This window comes from Chaetodon trifascialis, chromosome 22, assembly GCF_039877785.1.
Source record: "Chaetodon trifascialis isolate fChaTrf1 chromosome 22, fChaTrf1.hap1, whole genome shotgun sequence".
Lineage (NCBI taxonomy): Eukaryota > Metazoa > Chordata > Actinopteri > Chaetodontiformes > Chaetodontidae > Chaetodon > Chaetodon trifascialis.
Window position 1 is genome coordinate 17,849,853 of NC_092077.1, and position 16,788 is coordinate 17,866,640.

General features: G+C 46.8%; 2 protein-coding genes across 2 annotated transcripts; one reads left to right on the forward strand and one right to left on the reverse strand.

The window, feature by feature from the left end:
* Positions 1-880: 880 nt before the first annotated feature.
* Positions 881-11,930, forward strand: LOC139350293 (cryptochrome-1-like). Its single transcript, XM_070991520.1, has 14 exons — positions 881-1,860; positions 7,026-7,134; positions 7,222-7,364; positions 7,454-7,638; positions 7,762-7,850; positions 7,928-8,068; positions 8,649-8,960; positions 9,259-9,410; positions 9,658-9,860; positions 10,248-10,349; positions 10,438-10,530; positions 10,634-10,711; positions 10,820-10,922; positions 11,178-11,930. Coding segments are annotated over exons 1-14 (1,869 nt in total). The 5' UTR covers positions 881-1,702; the 3' UTR covers positions 11,179-11,930.
* mterf2 (mitochondrial transcription termination factor 2) lies at positions 11,667-14,408 on the reverse strand. The gene is made up of 2 exons (XM_070991528.1): positions 14,287-14,408; positions 11,667-13,620 (listed from the first exon to the last, which is right to left on the reverse strand). Exons 1-2 carry the CDS (start codon positions 14,357-14,359, stop codon positions 12,461-12,463), a joined length of 1,233 nt encoding a protein of 410 aa, XP_070847629.1. The 5' UTR covers positions 14,360-14,408; the 3' UTR covers positions 11,667-12,460.
* Between the last annotated feature and the right edge of the window lie 2,380 nt (positions 14,409-16,788).

Here is a 16,788-nt window from a genome sequence, read left to right on the forward strand (position 1 = left end):
AAATACAAAGATGCTAATCCAATTATGCAATCGCTGCAAGATGAACAATTAATTTAACAGAAGGCGGTGGCAAACAGAAAAGTTTTGAGCCTCGATGAAAGAAGCGTTAAACGCGTCGGAGTGAGAGTGAAATGCGGCGAAGCTGATCTGAAGTGCAAAATTAACGCTGTAATGTTGACTTTAATCACAGCACAGCCCTCTGAATACACAGTGCAGCTGATCTGCAGTCAGCTCTCAAGGCGCTGCTGCGTCATTGGAAACTACTTGAGTTTGAGTTTTTACCAAACTGCACGACTAATATCGTTTTCAAATATCAAGTGCGTCAGCGGCGGTACTACGACAGTAGTATTACAGTACTACAATGACACGCGCGGACGGGTGAGGGCCGCGCGCTCATGCCAGACTTCATGTGCTCATCCGGGTCCTTCTCTGGTAAACAAGCCTGTGGGAACTGTAGGCGAACGGACTCTTGGTTTTACTTGATCATGTTTAAAGTTTTGCATCGTCACGCTAAAGTTCTGTCTTCTCAGCCCATGTGCACATCTTTTACAGCAATTGATAGTTAATTTATTTGTCATAACTTGCTTCTGTACTTGTAGTAAACCGGAAAAATACTAGTTTACCTTCGATTTCACCTCCTTTTAAATTCGCCTCTTTCATATTTATTGACTTAATTCGTGAATTAGCCTTGTAACACGCTGAGGGCCACTGTAAGAGGTCACGGTTAAGTAATATTACCATAAGTGTGTTATCTGAATATATTTGCTGGCTAGTCTCTTATACGACTGAGAAAGCACGCTGCAGAAACGTGACCACGCTGGGAAACGCGCTCAGCCCCGTCGACCAATCAGAGAGCTCAGAACTGTGTGCGTCGCATGTGGGCGGAGCTGGGGAGTAGGTGCGGTGTAGACGTTGAGCGGCTATTCGTCGACGCTGGGGGAAAATTTCTGATAAAAACACTCAAAACAAGCGCTCGGCAGTCGGAGAGACGAGACAGACGCAACCGAGAAGGATTTTAAACAGCTAAGTGTTCACCCAGGTGACATTAGGACGACGAATACGACGTAATTGTCAGAATTTATATTTACATAACCAGCTTTCTCGGCGTTCGCGGCAGCCGGTCTTGCCACCGTGTCTCTTGTGGGTCGTTAGCGGCTCCAACTGCTTCAAATTACAGGCCAGTTAAGTACTCTGTTATTCACTTTAACGTAAATAATGTCTTTGGAGTACGTGCCCACCAGAGCGGTTTAGTACATGTATATTTTTACGCGTATTTTTCACTATTCAGAAAAACAAGTTATACAACAAGCCACGCTAGTCGTCCGTCCAGGTCCTAAAGCCCGCCCGCTCAGCGGCTGTCACGTTGCCGGAGAGCGCGCGCCGTCTCGTGCCCAAATGGTTCAGCAGCCAACGGTTTCTAAATTCTTCGACATTATGGAAAAGGTGCTGTTAGAGCAAGGCTAATCGCACAATTGGATTATTGAAGACAACGAGTTGTATGCTGAAATAGCATACAAACGCTTTTTTTTTCGTACGCTTGGATTTCCAGTGGTCTCGATTCTCCTGGTTTTCGTCTGTCATCTGATTTTTCTTTAAAAAAAAAAAAAAAACACTGCCAGTGAGTCGGATTAAGAGTGGAGCGAGCACAAAAAGACTTCTTATCATTCAGAAAGGAAACTAAAAGGACTCGTCCAGTTGAGTAATGGTCATTAATACGATCCACTGGTTCAGGAAGGGCTTGCGGCTCCACGACAATCCGTCGCTCAAGGAATCTCTGCTGGGAGCGGATACTGTCCGCTGCGTGTACATCCTCGACCCCTGGTTCGCGGGATCTTCCAACGTTGGGATCAACAGGTGGAGGTGAGCAAAGCGACCACGTGAAAGCACAGAGCCACTAGGCACCTCACACACACACACAGCAGCTCACTGTGACCCACGCGCACCTGGACGCTTTGAATTCCTCCCCATGAGTTTTTGGGGACCTGGATGATGAATGTGATGTGTTCACTGGTCGCTGCGGTTCGTTTGTGTGCACTGAGCAGTGAAGTGTTTCAGCCTATACGTTGCTTAGTCAATCGGCAGGTTGGTTATGTGCAATTATTGATAATCAATGAATGTTGGAGTCTTTTTCAGCAAAATCAATTGCTGCTTCCAGCTTCCTTTCTTTTTCTTACATGATGGAAAACAGTGTTTTTGTGTTTGGGATTGTAACTCGTAAGATTTCTTGGACATTTTTGTGCAAAGCGTTGCTTTCAGACCTATTTCCCCCAAACCTTCAGGCTGCTTTCCATCGTGTTTCACTCTTTAATGCATCGTATTTTGGCTGCTTGTTGGTGCGGGTGTCTCTCCCTGCTGTCCATTCGTCTGAAAACACTGCTTTGGTTTGAAGTTTCTGCAGTCACTTAAAGGAAATGAGCACACTTCATGTCAAATATAGAAAGAAGTTGCCAGAAACGTTTGACACAGCTTGCATTTCTCGCATTTTCGCGTTCACTTGACTGTTTGTCATGTCACTCAAGGACAGCTTGATCGTTTTGGTTGTTATAATAATAATAAAGGTTTAAAAATGTTGCTAAAAGGAGAGGAACTGCTAAATTAAATCAGCATTATTAAACAGTTTGGCTGTTTATCTGGAGCGTGACTGACGTTTTACACTGATAAAGGTTTCATTGTGATATTGATCTGGACACATAATGAACAGTTATTGGTATTCCTGCCGATCAGATGACTGATTCCTCATTTACATCATGAGATGTAAATTTAACGTTTGTAATCCTAAAACGCTCTGCGGTGTGTCTTACTGGATTGTAGAAGTGTAGGGATAAGAGACATGTCTGAGACGTCCCTCTCTGGTGTCCTAAGCGACCACTGCCATTGAAAGTGCAGCCCTGAGTCAGAAACAGGGAAACGTCTACGTCTCCAGACTTCATCAGTCCTCCACAGTTTCCAGAGCAAATTGACAAGCTTTGTTTTAATCTCTCTGCATTCAGCGGAGGGTTGTCGGGTCTTTTAGTCTCAACTGTTTGGACAGGACGTCCAAAAGAGGGTCTGGATGTTTGGCGCTTGACTGGCATGTCTGTTCTTCTTTGGCCCGTTTCTCAGCTTTTCTCAGATGACACATGACTTTGACCTGCATCCCGGCGTTTAATTGCTGAAGAGGCAACGCGTCGTTTGACGTTTTACACAACTGCCATTTCCGGAGGACGCTGTCAGCCAGCGTGTGTGCGTGCTCGCGTGAAGGCAAGATAGGAACGAGCTGTTTGAGTCTGGTGACACAAATCAGTATAAGTAAGGCTCACGTGATGAGAGATAAGAGCGAGGAGCGGTTGGGTGAGTGGAGAGTTTGCTAACCTGTGACCCACTGGCTTTGACAGCTGAACCTGGACCTGATAACCCACCCAGGAGGCAGTCTGAGTTAACCTGCAGTGCCACATGGGAAGTTTCCCCTGTCAAACAAACAGCCGGCGTCTTTTTCACCCGGCCTGGTCTGTGACCCGGACGTTTATTCATCACAACCTGAAGGCTGCAGTCAGGGAAGAGCCTCTGCATGGAAACTGGTACATTCAACAGTCTACACATGCAGATGCTGAGATTTACAATACAGTAGGCGTCTCTCGCTGGATGCTTGTTTCCTGCTGTGCGCTCGGGTTCGTATCGCAGTCCCACGCCGTCACTGGAAGAGTAGGGCAGCAGCAGCAAAGGCGCGCCTGTTATGAAGCATGCATGTTATGCTTCCACTGTTATGCAACAGCGGCCTGCGGTGACGCAGAGCTCACATGCAGATCACTCGCTGTGTCCCGCTTCATCCTGTTATTTCTTCTTTCATGCACATATAAGACATGGACATGACATAAAACCCTGTGTTTGCAGAGGCAGTCGCAGTGCACAGAGAAAAAGTATTTAGAGCATCGATAAGTCTGACTGTGCTGGTCTCTGAGCCGTACTGAATGTCCTTTTTTTACATTCAAAGCTTCTGTTGAGGTCTTCAAATCAAGCTGTTGTCATATTTTATGACATCACCTTCGAACAAAATCCTCAATTTGAACAAAGTGGTTCATCAGATTAAATGAGTTACTCCTAGTAATACTAGCGTTGGCTAATCCTCGTCTGCAGCTGAAACACCGGGTTTACACAGAGTGCACAGACATGCAAAAATATAGAAATAAAAAGCTTTGCACCTTTTGAATGCTGATTCAGAATTTGAACATCAACATAATGAAATTAAAATTTGCTTAATTTCACGTGGAAGTCTGCAGAAAAGGTCCGCTGAGCTTTATAGAGCAAGTGCAAGCTGCTTTGATCCGAAAGCAAACAGTGTTATACACAGAGATGTCAGCGCAGTTCAACAGTGTCAGAAAGTGGAATCAGCACACAAAAGCTGAGCTTTATAACCTTAATGCAGAGGGTGTGATTGAATGGAAGAGGCATGACATATTTGCCTGAAGCGTGTAACATGCGACTGTTTGGAATAAGAAAACACAGCTTCTGTTGAATTACTAATCACAGGAAAAGTAATTGTCAGAATTACATGCTATAACCTGCAGCCTCTGTAATTAGCACTTGTTTATACGCTAGCAGCTAGCTCAGGTTATCATTTTCATTGCTTGTGCAGAAATCCCTGGCGTTAGGGGGGTAATCCCACGTGGGTGAAAGAGGGGGGGTCACTGCCAGAGGACATAATCACGATACCTCTCCCTACCCCCAACGTCTCCACGCGTGGCTGAAGTAGGTCAGTGTGTTAGTAGTAAACCTTGCACCCTTTTCATTTCGCTGACCTACTTCTGAGTTCCTGCTCCTGCAGGACACCCCAGCTATCTCTGCTGAGCAGTGCAGCGCTGAGCACTAATCCATCTGATAACTGTGACCGCTGTGTGCTGAAACTGTTGAAGACAGTCAGCGGTTATGCTGGCTGGCCTGGGTGCCAATTAGTGTGGGTTGTTTCATTGAAGTGTTTATACGTAGGAGAGATGCATGCATTTCTTTTGTCTTTTTCCAAACATGGATTAAGCTCATTGCTTTTCTTCTGATGCTTTGAGTCTGTCTTTGCAGCATCACTTTGATTTTAAAGGTCAGGAGAGGAAGGCAGCTAGAATAGCGTGTGACCCCTGACTCAATTCCTGGACTGGACGGATAAATCTGGACTGCAGCGCTAGAGGGCTGTTCAGTGCTCATCAGATAAGACTGTGGTCGTAACTGCTTCCAGATGTGAATGTACACAGTGTACAAAGTGGAGAGGACTGTTCCTGGAAAAAAAACATTACTCAGTGAATGTTGAGTTTAAGAAAACTCCACTTCACCACTTCCCAAAGGTTCAAAATGGGAAAGCAGTGCTGAACGTTTTCCCCGTTGCTCTCCTGTGCAGCTCACAGAGAAAACACTGCTGTCACTCATGTCGCTTGCCGAGTATTGAAGTTAACATATTTACAGTTACCTCATACTTCAATTTGGGGCTGTTAAACTGCATAAAACCTCAATCCATATAGCTGCTCAGGGCTGTTTCCATCCCAAACCCAGCAGTCCACATGCTCTGTAATCCACTTACAAGGCTTTTATGCATTCATCCTCTTGATTTGCTTTTGAATGTGGACCTACACTCAAATCCATGACCAACGAATGAATAATTGAATTAGAATTTGAATAATAATTCATCAGTCTCCACATTCGCCAAAGCCTCCGTAACAGCAGCCATTGTTTCGGCTGTGACTGACAGGCTCGTCATGATAAATGATGGAGCAGCAGCCATCCAGCCTCCAAACAACAGTCCAGCGCAGAATCCATTGAAATGAATGCACAGCTGCACACTAATGGCCTCTGCATGTTTTTGTTTATTCATTGGAGAGTGTCCGTCGGGTATTTGAGCTTCACCATCTTTAATCAGTTTTTACAGCGCGCTCGAAACACCCACTTGGCTTTCATGTCAGTGAAGGACAGGATTAGACCTGGACCATACAGGAAGCCTCCACCTACGAACTTTGGTACCTATAGCAACAGCACGGGAAGCAGCACATTACTGCCGCTCCGTCTGCACGCATGTGTGGATCCGAACGTGTGTGTCGCCGCTGATGTTTACAGCTGGTGTTTCTTAAGGACAGAAAAACAAATTCTCCTGAGAAGATAAAGCCTGTGTTGTAAAATCAGAAAGGTGCCTGACGGTCATATCTGTGTCTGAGGGGTCGGCATGTTTGGTCTGACGTCACGCACGGCGGTGATTAAATCATGTGGATGCAGGTTGTTTGACTCATCTGCTGTCTGCATGATGCGTTCAAGGTGTATGTCCTTCAAACGGATCAGTTCTGTCAGAAGAGTGCGTGGAAATAAAAAAGGATGTTTAATTTGGCCGTTTCGCTGCCAGGATTACGAAGAAGAAACGCGGATAATCAGTTTGTTTGTGTTCCACTGTGGCGCTCTTGCTTTTGAGCCATTAGGAATAATTGTCTTATGAGGTGGTGAAACTGATGTCAAGAGGTTTTTGTAATGTGGCATTTGCACGATTCCAACATCATTATCAATATTTCTAATATCAATTCATCTTCCGATTATATTCTCAGTTAATGGACTGTAATCGATCATCAAAACAGTTGCCTGTTAATTTTCTGTTTCAGCCTCTTCTTGGTTTGTTTTTACCAAACTGAATGAAACAGTGTCATTTAAATCCAAAGTCACTGTCTGTTTCCCTTCTTTCAGATCCACTGAAAAGGACAATTCGTTAAACTGGGTCTCGGCACCATGCTGTGAACGCACCACTGTGTTATTTTAGAAAACGGCTTCTCGCGGTCGTTGTCTGAACAGATTGTGCTGTACCTTGCTGCATAAAATTAGCATATCAAAGAGCGAATTGTAGTGAAAGTGCTGCTTCATGTCAAACCCAGAACAACCTGAAATAATCTCAGCATCCAGAGGAGTTCTCTCTCCCTGAAACTTAATGCAGCATCAGCATTCGTTGCTGGCGTGTTTTTGGATATTTAACTGTAAACTGTGACTGTCAGTGTTTTAATCACTCTGCCTTAATTCCCGTCCTCCTCCAGGTTCTTACTGCAGAGTCTTGAGGACTTGGACTCCAGCCTCCGTAAGCTCAACTCTCGACTGTTCGTGATACGGGGCCAGCCCACTGATGTCTTTCCCAGACTTTTCAAGGTGACGTGGTCCTCTCGTTGAAAGATAAAGCTGAAGGCTGCTTCGATCTTGTTGTGCTAACCCTGTTTGTTCGCCTCCGTCCTCCAGGAGTGGAATATCTCTCGTTTGTCATACGAGTATGATTCTGAGCCTTTTGGGAAAGAGCGAGATGAAGCTATTAAGAAACTGGCCTTCGAGGCTGGAGTGGAGGTGACAGTTCGCATCTCCCACACACTCTATGACCTGGACAAGTGAGTCAGCGTCACCCGGCACATCTGCTGTGAGGCCAGCTGTGAAACGTATGTCCATCAGGTCTCTGACGCTCTCTGTGCTCCTGCAGGATCATAGAGCTGAATGGGGGTCAGTCCCCTCTCACCTACAAGCGGTTCCAGACCCTCATCAGTCGTATGGATGCAGTGGAGGTGCCTGCGGAGTCCATCACGGCGGAAATCATGGGGAAATGCACGACGCCACTGTCCGAAGACCATGACGACAAGTTTGGGGTCCCGTCCTTGGAGGAGCTGGGTGAGGGTCCACATCAGTAACGACACAGAGGAGCGCTTTAGCTTCAAACAAAGCCTGGAAACATGACCAGGCGCACGCGCTATAAACTGAATTTAACATGTTCGCTTCATGTGATCCCTGCAGGCTTTGATACTGAGGGTCTGTCCTCCGCCGTGTGGCCGGGGGGAGAAACCGAAGCTCTCACACGACTTGAGAGGCATTTGGAGAGGAAGGTCAGTCAAAACAGAGAAACCAACAAATTTTTAACCAGTGACTACAACCGTTTCCTAAATGTCTCTGTCGCCGTCAGGCGTGGGTGGCCAACTTTGAGCGTCCCAGAATGAACGCCAGCTCGCTGCTCGCCAGCCCGACAGGCCTCAGCCCGTACCTGCGCTTCGGCTGCCTCTCCTGCCGCCTCTTCTACTTCAAACTCACCGACCTCTACAGGAAGGTAAGTCGGTCGTATGGCCCAGCCCCAGCTGGTACTGTGATGAAAGTATTTAGAAAAAGCTTCCAGGAAGAGGACCAATAGATATTCTGTTCTATGTTCTGTATCTCTGCTCAGTCAGTCAGGATAGCATCTTCTACATGTGTGTGACAGCTCCTGTTTGCAGTGTCTGCCTGCAGTGAGGTCAGTTAGCCACAGCAGCCTTGTTGTGTTGGCGCCCTCTTCAGGCGAGATGTTGTATTTTCACACTCCAGTGCAACAGTCAAGAAGTGTTGTTGAGGGAAATGTCTGTGGTCTTTGCTTGCTAAGCTGATTGTTCTTACTGTGATGTCGTGGTCATGTGGAAGTTAAATGACGACACGGTGAAGCGCAGGGAGGAACTGGCCTGCCTCGCAGCGAGGAGACCAGCTTTCTTAAAATCAGTCTTTTCACTCATGTTTGTACAAATGCTTGATCCTGAAAAACAAAGTCGTGAATAAACAGGACTTTGACCACCTGAACGCTGAAGTGCCAAGATGTCGTCCTATTTTTAAGTAATAATGATTCCTGGGGACAATAACGTGCATCTCGCTGCCTCCCCCAGGTGAAGAAGAACAGCTCCCCTCCTCTGTCGCTCTACGGTCAGCTGCTGTGGCGCGAGTTCTTCTACACGGCAGCCACCAACAACCCCTGCTTCGACAAGATGGAGAGCAACCCCATCTGCGTCCAGATCCCGTGGGACCGCAACCCCGAGGCGCTGGCCAAGTGGGCGGAGGGCCGCACCGGCTTCCCCTGGATCGACGCCATCATGACCCAGCTGAGGCAGGAGGGCTGGATCCACCACCTGGCCAGACACGCCGTGGCCTGTTTCCTGACCCGAGGAGACCTGTGGATCGGCTGGGAGGAGGGCATGAAGGTAAACATGTCTTACTCAGATTTATCTTTCACATCGCTTTGAAAACTTATTTATATCTTGCTCCTGTTTACTGCAGTGGCCTTTTTCCCACAGCGGTGACTAAGTTTGAGCTAATTTAGTCTCATGAGTCATCAGTTTGGTTCTGAACAGACCTCACTGAAAAATACAGTTCTTTAATACTTCAGAAGTACCACGCCCTAGATTTTAAGCCCCTGTTCATCCAAAGGACGCCATCATTTCTGCCTCCAGACGACTTTTCACTGCACGTCACAAATGAGGCCTGTTTGTGCGTCCTCAGGTGTTCGAGGAGCTGCTGCTGGATGCAGACTGGAGCGTGAATGCCGGCAGCTGGATGTGGCTCTCCTGCAGCTCTTTCTTCCAGCAGTTCTTCCACTGCTACTGCCCCGTGGGTTTCGGCCGACGCACAGACCCCAACGGAGATTACATACGGTAACAGCTGAGTCCTGCATGTGGTCCCATGTTGGAACCTTTTAATTGAAAGTGTGGCTCAGATACTGATGGATATTGATTGATAGCATGTTAAACCGAAGTCAATACTCTGAAGCATTTCCTCTGACCTGCTGATAAGTTATTGGCTGAATCCTCCTCTGCAGATAACGACCTTGAGGTGTTTTTGCTCGCCTCAGCAATAATTACACCTGACATGCTCACTAAACCTCTCCATCTCCTCGCCCAGGCGCTACCTGCCCATTCTGAGAGGCTTTCCAGCCAAGTATATTTATGATCCCTGGAACGCTCCGGAGAACGTGCAGAAGGCAGCCAAGTGTATCATTGGAGTGCATTACCCCAAACCCATGGTGCACCATGCGGAGGCCAGCCGCCTCAACATCGAGAGAATGAAACAGATCTACCAGCAGCTCTCCTGTTACAGAGGCCTCGGTAAGGACACCAGACACAGAGGGAGTCATTCCTCACAGACGTCTTTAACGTTAACGTGAGGCAGCGCTGACCAATGAGCACCTGAAGTGATCGTTTCCTAATGTTCTTAAAAGACTGTCACATAAAAGTGAGCTAAGGAAGCGTTCAGTGTGAGGCTTTCCAGCTTTATGACAAAGGCAAAGTGCCAAAAATATCAAGAAAACGTCTAACAAGGACCTGCCCGAGGACCTTTCATTTCATTTAGTACCAGACTCGTCAGAAGCTCAGGAGAGTCTTCAACTATAAACTGCTGATTCTAGTAAATATTCAGATTTCCTGTGATTTGCATCGATGTGATGGTGTGATTAAAGTTGCTTTCCTTAAAGCCGCTGACTGTCTGTGTCTTAGGCCTTCTGGCTACAGTCCCGTCCAACTCTCACGGGAACAGAAACGGTAACAGCGAGACGGGATTCGCCGTCGACGGTCCACAGGATGCTGCTGCTCCATCTGGTAAGTGCCAGAAAACCTGCAGCCGTTCTGACTTCTTCAAGACTTCCTCTTCAGTCTCTGGCAGTGATGTTTCATTGTGTTTTTACAGGCTATCAGATGCCGGTTCACTCTCAGGACGAATGGCAGAGCGGCGTCATGATGTACATGCAGGGCGATCCACAAACCAGCATTCACCAGCAGGGTGGGGACACGTTTCATTCATCCGTCTCATTTATGTCCTCGCTTTTGTCACCCGTGTGGAGTCCTACCTCTCTGCTAATCCTTGAATCTTCCTTGAATTCCAGGTTACGCAGGCACCAGTTCCAGTGTGATGTGTTACACCCAGGGCGCACAGCAGATACCCGGTCCTGCCGTGCAGAAAGGTGAGAGCTGACGGCGCACTTATCCTAAGCTGAGCCCCTCTTTGTCTTTACAGAGATAGAGATGATAAAACTGTATTTTAAGGCCCTGTTCTCTCTCTTATTTCATAGGACCTGAACACCACGGCACCACTCAGACCAGCGGCAAACGGCACAGCGAGGACTCTGGAAACGGCAAAGGCTCAAAACTCCAGAGGGTCCAGAGCAGCCACTAGTAAGGCTTGTTGTTATTATCATGTTTGTCTCCTGGCTGCAAAATTAGCTAGATTTAAAGACTATGGTGACATCTAGTGGTGAGGTTGTAGATTACAGCTGGTGGCTTGTAGAAACACAGTGCTGTGCTTGTAAAACTTGTGTAATTGCCGTCATAGTGACAGGAAATGTTGGTTTAGGTCCCGTGAAAATGCTTGTAAATATCAACATATATCAAGTATCACGTTTCTCATCATCAGTGTGTGTGTCCTTGCAGGAGTGTGTGCAGACCTGCTGTCAGTCACACACGGCCCGACACTAAATGGACGCTAAGACTGACTTTAGTCACAGCACTACACTGCTGCATGAGCACACCTTCAGGAGGAGCAAGCGAAGCCACCACTCGACACATTCAAAGGTTCTCACCTAACGGGACTGTACATTATCACGTGGACTGCACGGCTCGCTCCAGCGACGTCACTGGAGCAGCTGTTACACTGTGCTTACGTCTGAGTCGATATTACTGGGATGAACGTCCTTGTGTATATAATGAATTTGCTAATTTCAGCTCACATACAACTTGTACATATTTGGATATTGTATGTGTGTTTTCTCTCTTTGTGTAGCCATAGACCCATTGATATATTTTTGATATGAGAAATCATCGTGGATGGATCTTTCTTTTTGGAAACTTTTCAATAAAAATGAAAACATTTATAGACCGTCCATTCAAAAATAATTAAAAAAAAGGTGAGAAATCCTGTATCTGTTCTGAAACCGCTGCCTGTGCTCTCATTTATTCTGATTCCCAGTTTTCCCTTTTGAGCCATCCAATGTATTTATCGACAGAAGTGTTTTTATGATTTCCTTTCTATCTCAGTACTAGTTGACTCGTTGCATTCTGTACCACTGTCGAGGCAGTATCCTCTGACGTTAGCTGTCAAGTCATTGCAAAAAGGCAACAGGAATACAGAATCTGCATATCATGCTGCCCCCCTGTATAATCCCCCAATAAATGTATCACTGGAGAGATCTGCTTCACTTGCTTCTTATTGTGCTTGTTTAATTAAAACTGGCTTAAATATTGCAAATGTTTCGGTGTATTCTTTGAAGCTGAAGCGCTGGAAACAGTCCAGTGAAGCGAGCCCGGCTGGTGCTCTGGTTTTACTCTAACACATTAAATGTACCTGGAATGGCAGTTTGCACTGAGAAGAAAAGCAGCTTTTTGACATTAGTTAATGCAGAAATTGTCTCTTGTGTCATGTTCAGGTACCACAATCGTTTTATGTACGTTGTAACTTCAAGACAAACAGGCGACTCATTTCCATTCCTCACCATTACAGTCTGCATTTCGGAAAATTGAGTAAGAGTTCAAACAGTCATGGCGTCGTATGTTCAAAAGCTCCTTCAGCTGTGCCTCAGCATCAAATCAAGGCCACGGGAAGAAGTGTATTAGCGTCATAATAAAGTAGTGTATTCTTAGAGGTATTTCAAACTGCCCCCATCATGCATCTCCCATGAAAGATGTGAACTCATAAAACATTTTTTCCATTCTGACTCTCAGTCCTCAGCAGTTCTGAGGGGAGCGACAGGGTTGAAGAGCGGCCGCTGCTGCCTGAGGCGCAGCTTCCCGTAACTCATCTCAAAGTCCTTCTTCGTTCCCACGATGACGTCCAGGCTGCCGCGGCGCACGTCGTATCCGTAGGAGGCCAGCTTCTGGATGCGGTAGAGCACGATCTGCGTGGTGAGCTCCAGGACAGTTGGGGAGTCCTTCACCTGCTCCATGCTCACTCCGGCATCCATCAGTCCTTGGAACCGGCCCATCAGGGTGGGCAAGGAGAAGTACAAAATAGACGGGCAGCAAATCACGATTTGTTTGAGTTCGTCTTTGGAGCAGGCGAAAGCGCCCTCGACGTAGGCCAGCGTCTGCTGCATGGCCTCGGGCTGCAGCTCTGCGATGGACGCCCTGAGGCTTGAGACCAGGACGAGGAGCTCCTCTGTGGTGAAGCCCTGCTCCCTCAGGAAGCCCACGCTGTCCCTCCAGGCCCCGGCCGGCCGCAGCAGGATGTTGGGGTTCTGGGTAAGGAGCTTCTGCAGCCAGATGCGCAGGTTCCCCTCATCCCCGCCCAGGTCCAGGTAGGTCTCCCTCAGAGTGTGGATGACCTCCTGGTTCTGCACCACAGGTCGACTGAAGCTCTGCGGGGCGCTGGCCATCAGCTTGCCGATGATCCTGTTGTTCAGGCGAAGGCTCTGGAGGTAAAGGATGTTGGCCTGCTGGTTGCTATGGTGAGATAACGTGAAGAAAGAACTCGGGAACTTCTCAACGATGCTCATCAGTTCGCGCTTGTTGGGGCACACAGACACCCAGAGGTCCCGCTGGGCGGCCACGTCCTCCGGCCGACACAGGACGGCTTCAGGGTGAGTCTCCAGGATGCGGGCGATCGCCGGCGTGTCCGCGCCCATGTCCCTCAGCAGGTCAGCTGTTTCAGACACGTACGCAGTGCTCTCCAACAGAACCCAGCCCTTCAACTTGCGTACCTTTCGGATGTCCACCGACAGCTCGTAGAGGGAGTTCACCGTCTGCTGGTTCTCCGGTCTTTTGCTGGGAGAAGTCCCCGTGGATGTGGAGGCACAGGAAGGCAGCAGGAGCCTCATCCTCTGGCAGTAGGTGCACAGGGAGGCGGAGGTGACGCGGAGCATCGCTGACAACTGCGGTGGATCTGGATGAACAGCAAAGAGCATGAAAGGAATGAGTGTGTCAGCCTACAGAAGAGTGACGTCTTATGATCCCTCGTCACAGGTTATTCATGCAGTTGCCAGTTTGTTAGGTACACCTAGCAAACTTTAGTCTATAAAATCTCAGAAATATTGAAAAGCTCTGAGCTCAGCTTCAGGAACCTCAGGCGTGCCGTCACCACACTGTCTGACTGAAAGTTTTCAGCTTCGTGGTGATGCAATTTACAGCTGATGCAAGAGGCTTTTCAAGAGTTCATCAAATAACCAAATCTGGAGAAAAGCAAAGCAAGGACTACAACATTTGCCCGTGATTTAGTGGCACAGAAAGACAAAGTTTGGACTCTGAGTAGTATTAACTGCACTCAGGTCCATTCCAGCACTGCAGGTCATAAAGGGATGTTTTTGTCAAACCCATGAATCACTGTTTTCCTCAGCTGGATCAAACAGAAGGAACACCGTGTGCTGACGGCTCGCACCGTCATGTTACATGTGCTGTATGTTCGGTGTAACACAGGCTGTGAAGGAGCAGCGACGACGCACGACACGTTAAAATCACATGAAAATCACACGAAGAGCATCGAGAAAGCGCACAGCGATCGCCTGGTTAAGTAAAATGAACAATAAATCAGGTTATTTTACCGGTTACAGACCTTGTAGTCGGAGGGCACCTCCAGTTCTGCTTTCGTAACATGGGCGGAGCAGCTGGGTGGAGCCGAAGCGCATGAGGAGCACGTGACTGCCTGCGGCCTGCGGAGGGGCGGTGCTTCACATCCAGGCACGCCTACCTGACCATTTACGGCTGCTGCCACGTGCCGTGTAAATGATCAGGAGTGTTTGTGTACGTGAATAAAACGTTGTTTTGTTGAGCAAATGGTGAATGAATGAATGAATGAATGAATGAATGAATGGTGGATGAAGCAGGAGAGGGAGCCCGGGACAAAGTACAAATACGCCATTCTCACCGATGGCTATGTTTGAATTCACTACCGAGCTTGAACTGAATTTGTGTCTCTTTACGTCAGTTTAGTGACATCCTCAGACTGTTGCACTGCTTCTGTGTGTCGTCTGTTTGCAAAGAAGTGGATAAACATAGGGAAATCCTACGGAAACTTTGATGTTACGAGTATTGCAAGATAAGAACTCCATTACCCAGCATGCCGCAGTAGTGAGGAGCATGCGCAGGAGCTCCGCCGGTTGGTAGTTGTACGTCGCCATGCTTAAATGTTGCTAAGCTGATAAGTAAAGACCAGCTATCACGCCTCGTTTGCTTATTATAAGTTTAAGTAAGACAACACAGAAATTTCTACAAGGTTTGGATTTTGAATAGTTTTAAGATGAGAGACTGAATGAAAACATCTGTTTTAGACTTTTATTTATTCTCCAGCAGCCATAAGAGCAGGGTCAAAAACAAACTGCGGTCAAGCCAGCGGACGTTCGTTTTTCCGTGGTCAAATCAGCGGAAAATTAGCGTACCCGCGTATTCTTACCTTTAGGGTAACGAAATCAAACTATCCCGAACGAGCGAGCAGGCACCATTAGGACTTCCGGTTTTCAAAATAAGATGCTATCGATCCCGAAGGGGCGAACGGGCGCCATTAGGACTTCCGCTTTTCAAAATAAGATGCTAGAAACAGTAATTGAAGAATTTGCGATATCCACATGTTATGACAATACACGTGACTGACCCATAATTTCTGGCAATGCTTGATGTATCTGAGTAGAAGACATCTCTGACTACTATCAAACTGAGAATTATTCATTTTTACTGTATCATTATTGAGAAATTTCACATTAAAAGTCCTACATTTGGACTTTGAAATGGTTGCATTTCTCAAAAAACTAGATCTGAAATAAAGTAAATGGAGTTATTCAAATGAAGTACGATAAAGAAGAAAATGATTAGCACCTAAATGAAGAAGCCATTCTGTCAGACACACATTTGTTCTGTACGAAGCAAAAAGACACAAAACAAACTGGTCTTAAGCAACATCATTGTGACACTGAAGGTTAATTTGAATCTGTTCTTAGAAATCCTGATGATCAGTATTTTAAGGCTGAGGTTTACTGGAAATGTAGAATATTCTGTGCAGATGTCGCCACGATTGAGCTTTAAATATGATAACCATCATCATGAAGGATGTTTTTGGTGGGAGACATCCATACTGACAGTTTCATCAACAGCAAGGTAAACACAGTATGTGATATCTTGTTTTTTGGCCACAACGCTTTGAATTGTTCCACAAATTGAGCATACAGAATATTTATTAATTTATTATTTTTTATCTTTTTATGTTATTGCAAAATATTTTGTAACGTTGAAGATCATGGGAGCCCCATACCTCAGTTCATTTAGCAGTTTGGAGCTGCTGGTGGTTAAAGCTAACTACACAGCTGCTGTTTGAGGATGTAAGCCCCTTTAGAAACACCAGCAACCCACCAACCGGCTGTTTGCGCCCGCCAGGTCCCCCGCACGCAGACGAAGCTGAGCACCTCACTCTGGTCCTCACTCTGGCCTGGATGATTCACGCAACATCGCCAGGATCGCCATCCGCATGCTGCAGGACGGCTGTCAGCTGCGCGTCAATGAGCGCATGCACGCCGGCCAGCTGCTCTCTGTTCCCAGCTCGGCTCCTGTGGGGGGAGCTCCTCCACCACATAACCCCCGCAGCCGGGACTAGACCCACAAACTGAGGCACGTGCAGACCGGAAGCCCATTTGCGAAGCCTGTGCTGTCATGTTTTGTATTGAATTTTATTTCATGGAAGAAGTTCTATTTTAGCAGGAACAAATAATCTGACTGCCAAATAATGCAAATAAACATGTTCTCCTGTTTTTGTAAATGAGGTTTGTCGTCTTTGTCTAAGCTTAACAGGTACAAGAGCTCCGCTGGGAGGTCTCTCTAATGCTACACGTGGCTGGAAAAGTAATAAAGTCAAATATTTGAATTGATAAATCCTAATTCATAAAGATTAAAGATGGAAGGTTTCTTGGTTTGCTGGATTGAGTGTTTGTGCTGCTGAGACGTCTCATTCAACAACAGAAAAATGTCTGCACTGTTAAGAAATAATGATAAGCGGTAAGTTAAATTTAATTATTCAGCTCGTTTGCTCACTTTTTCCTACTTTTTTACTGTGATTGAAGAATCTGTTTGG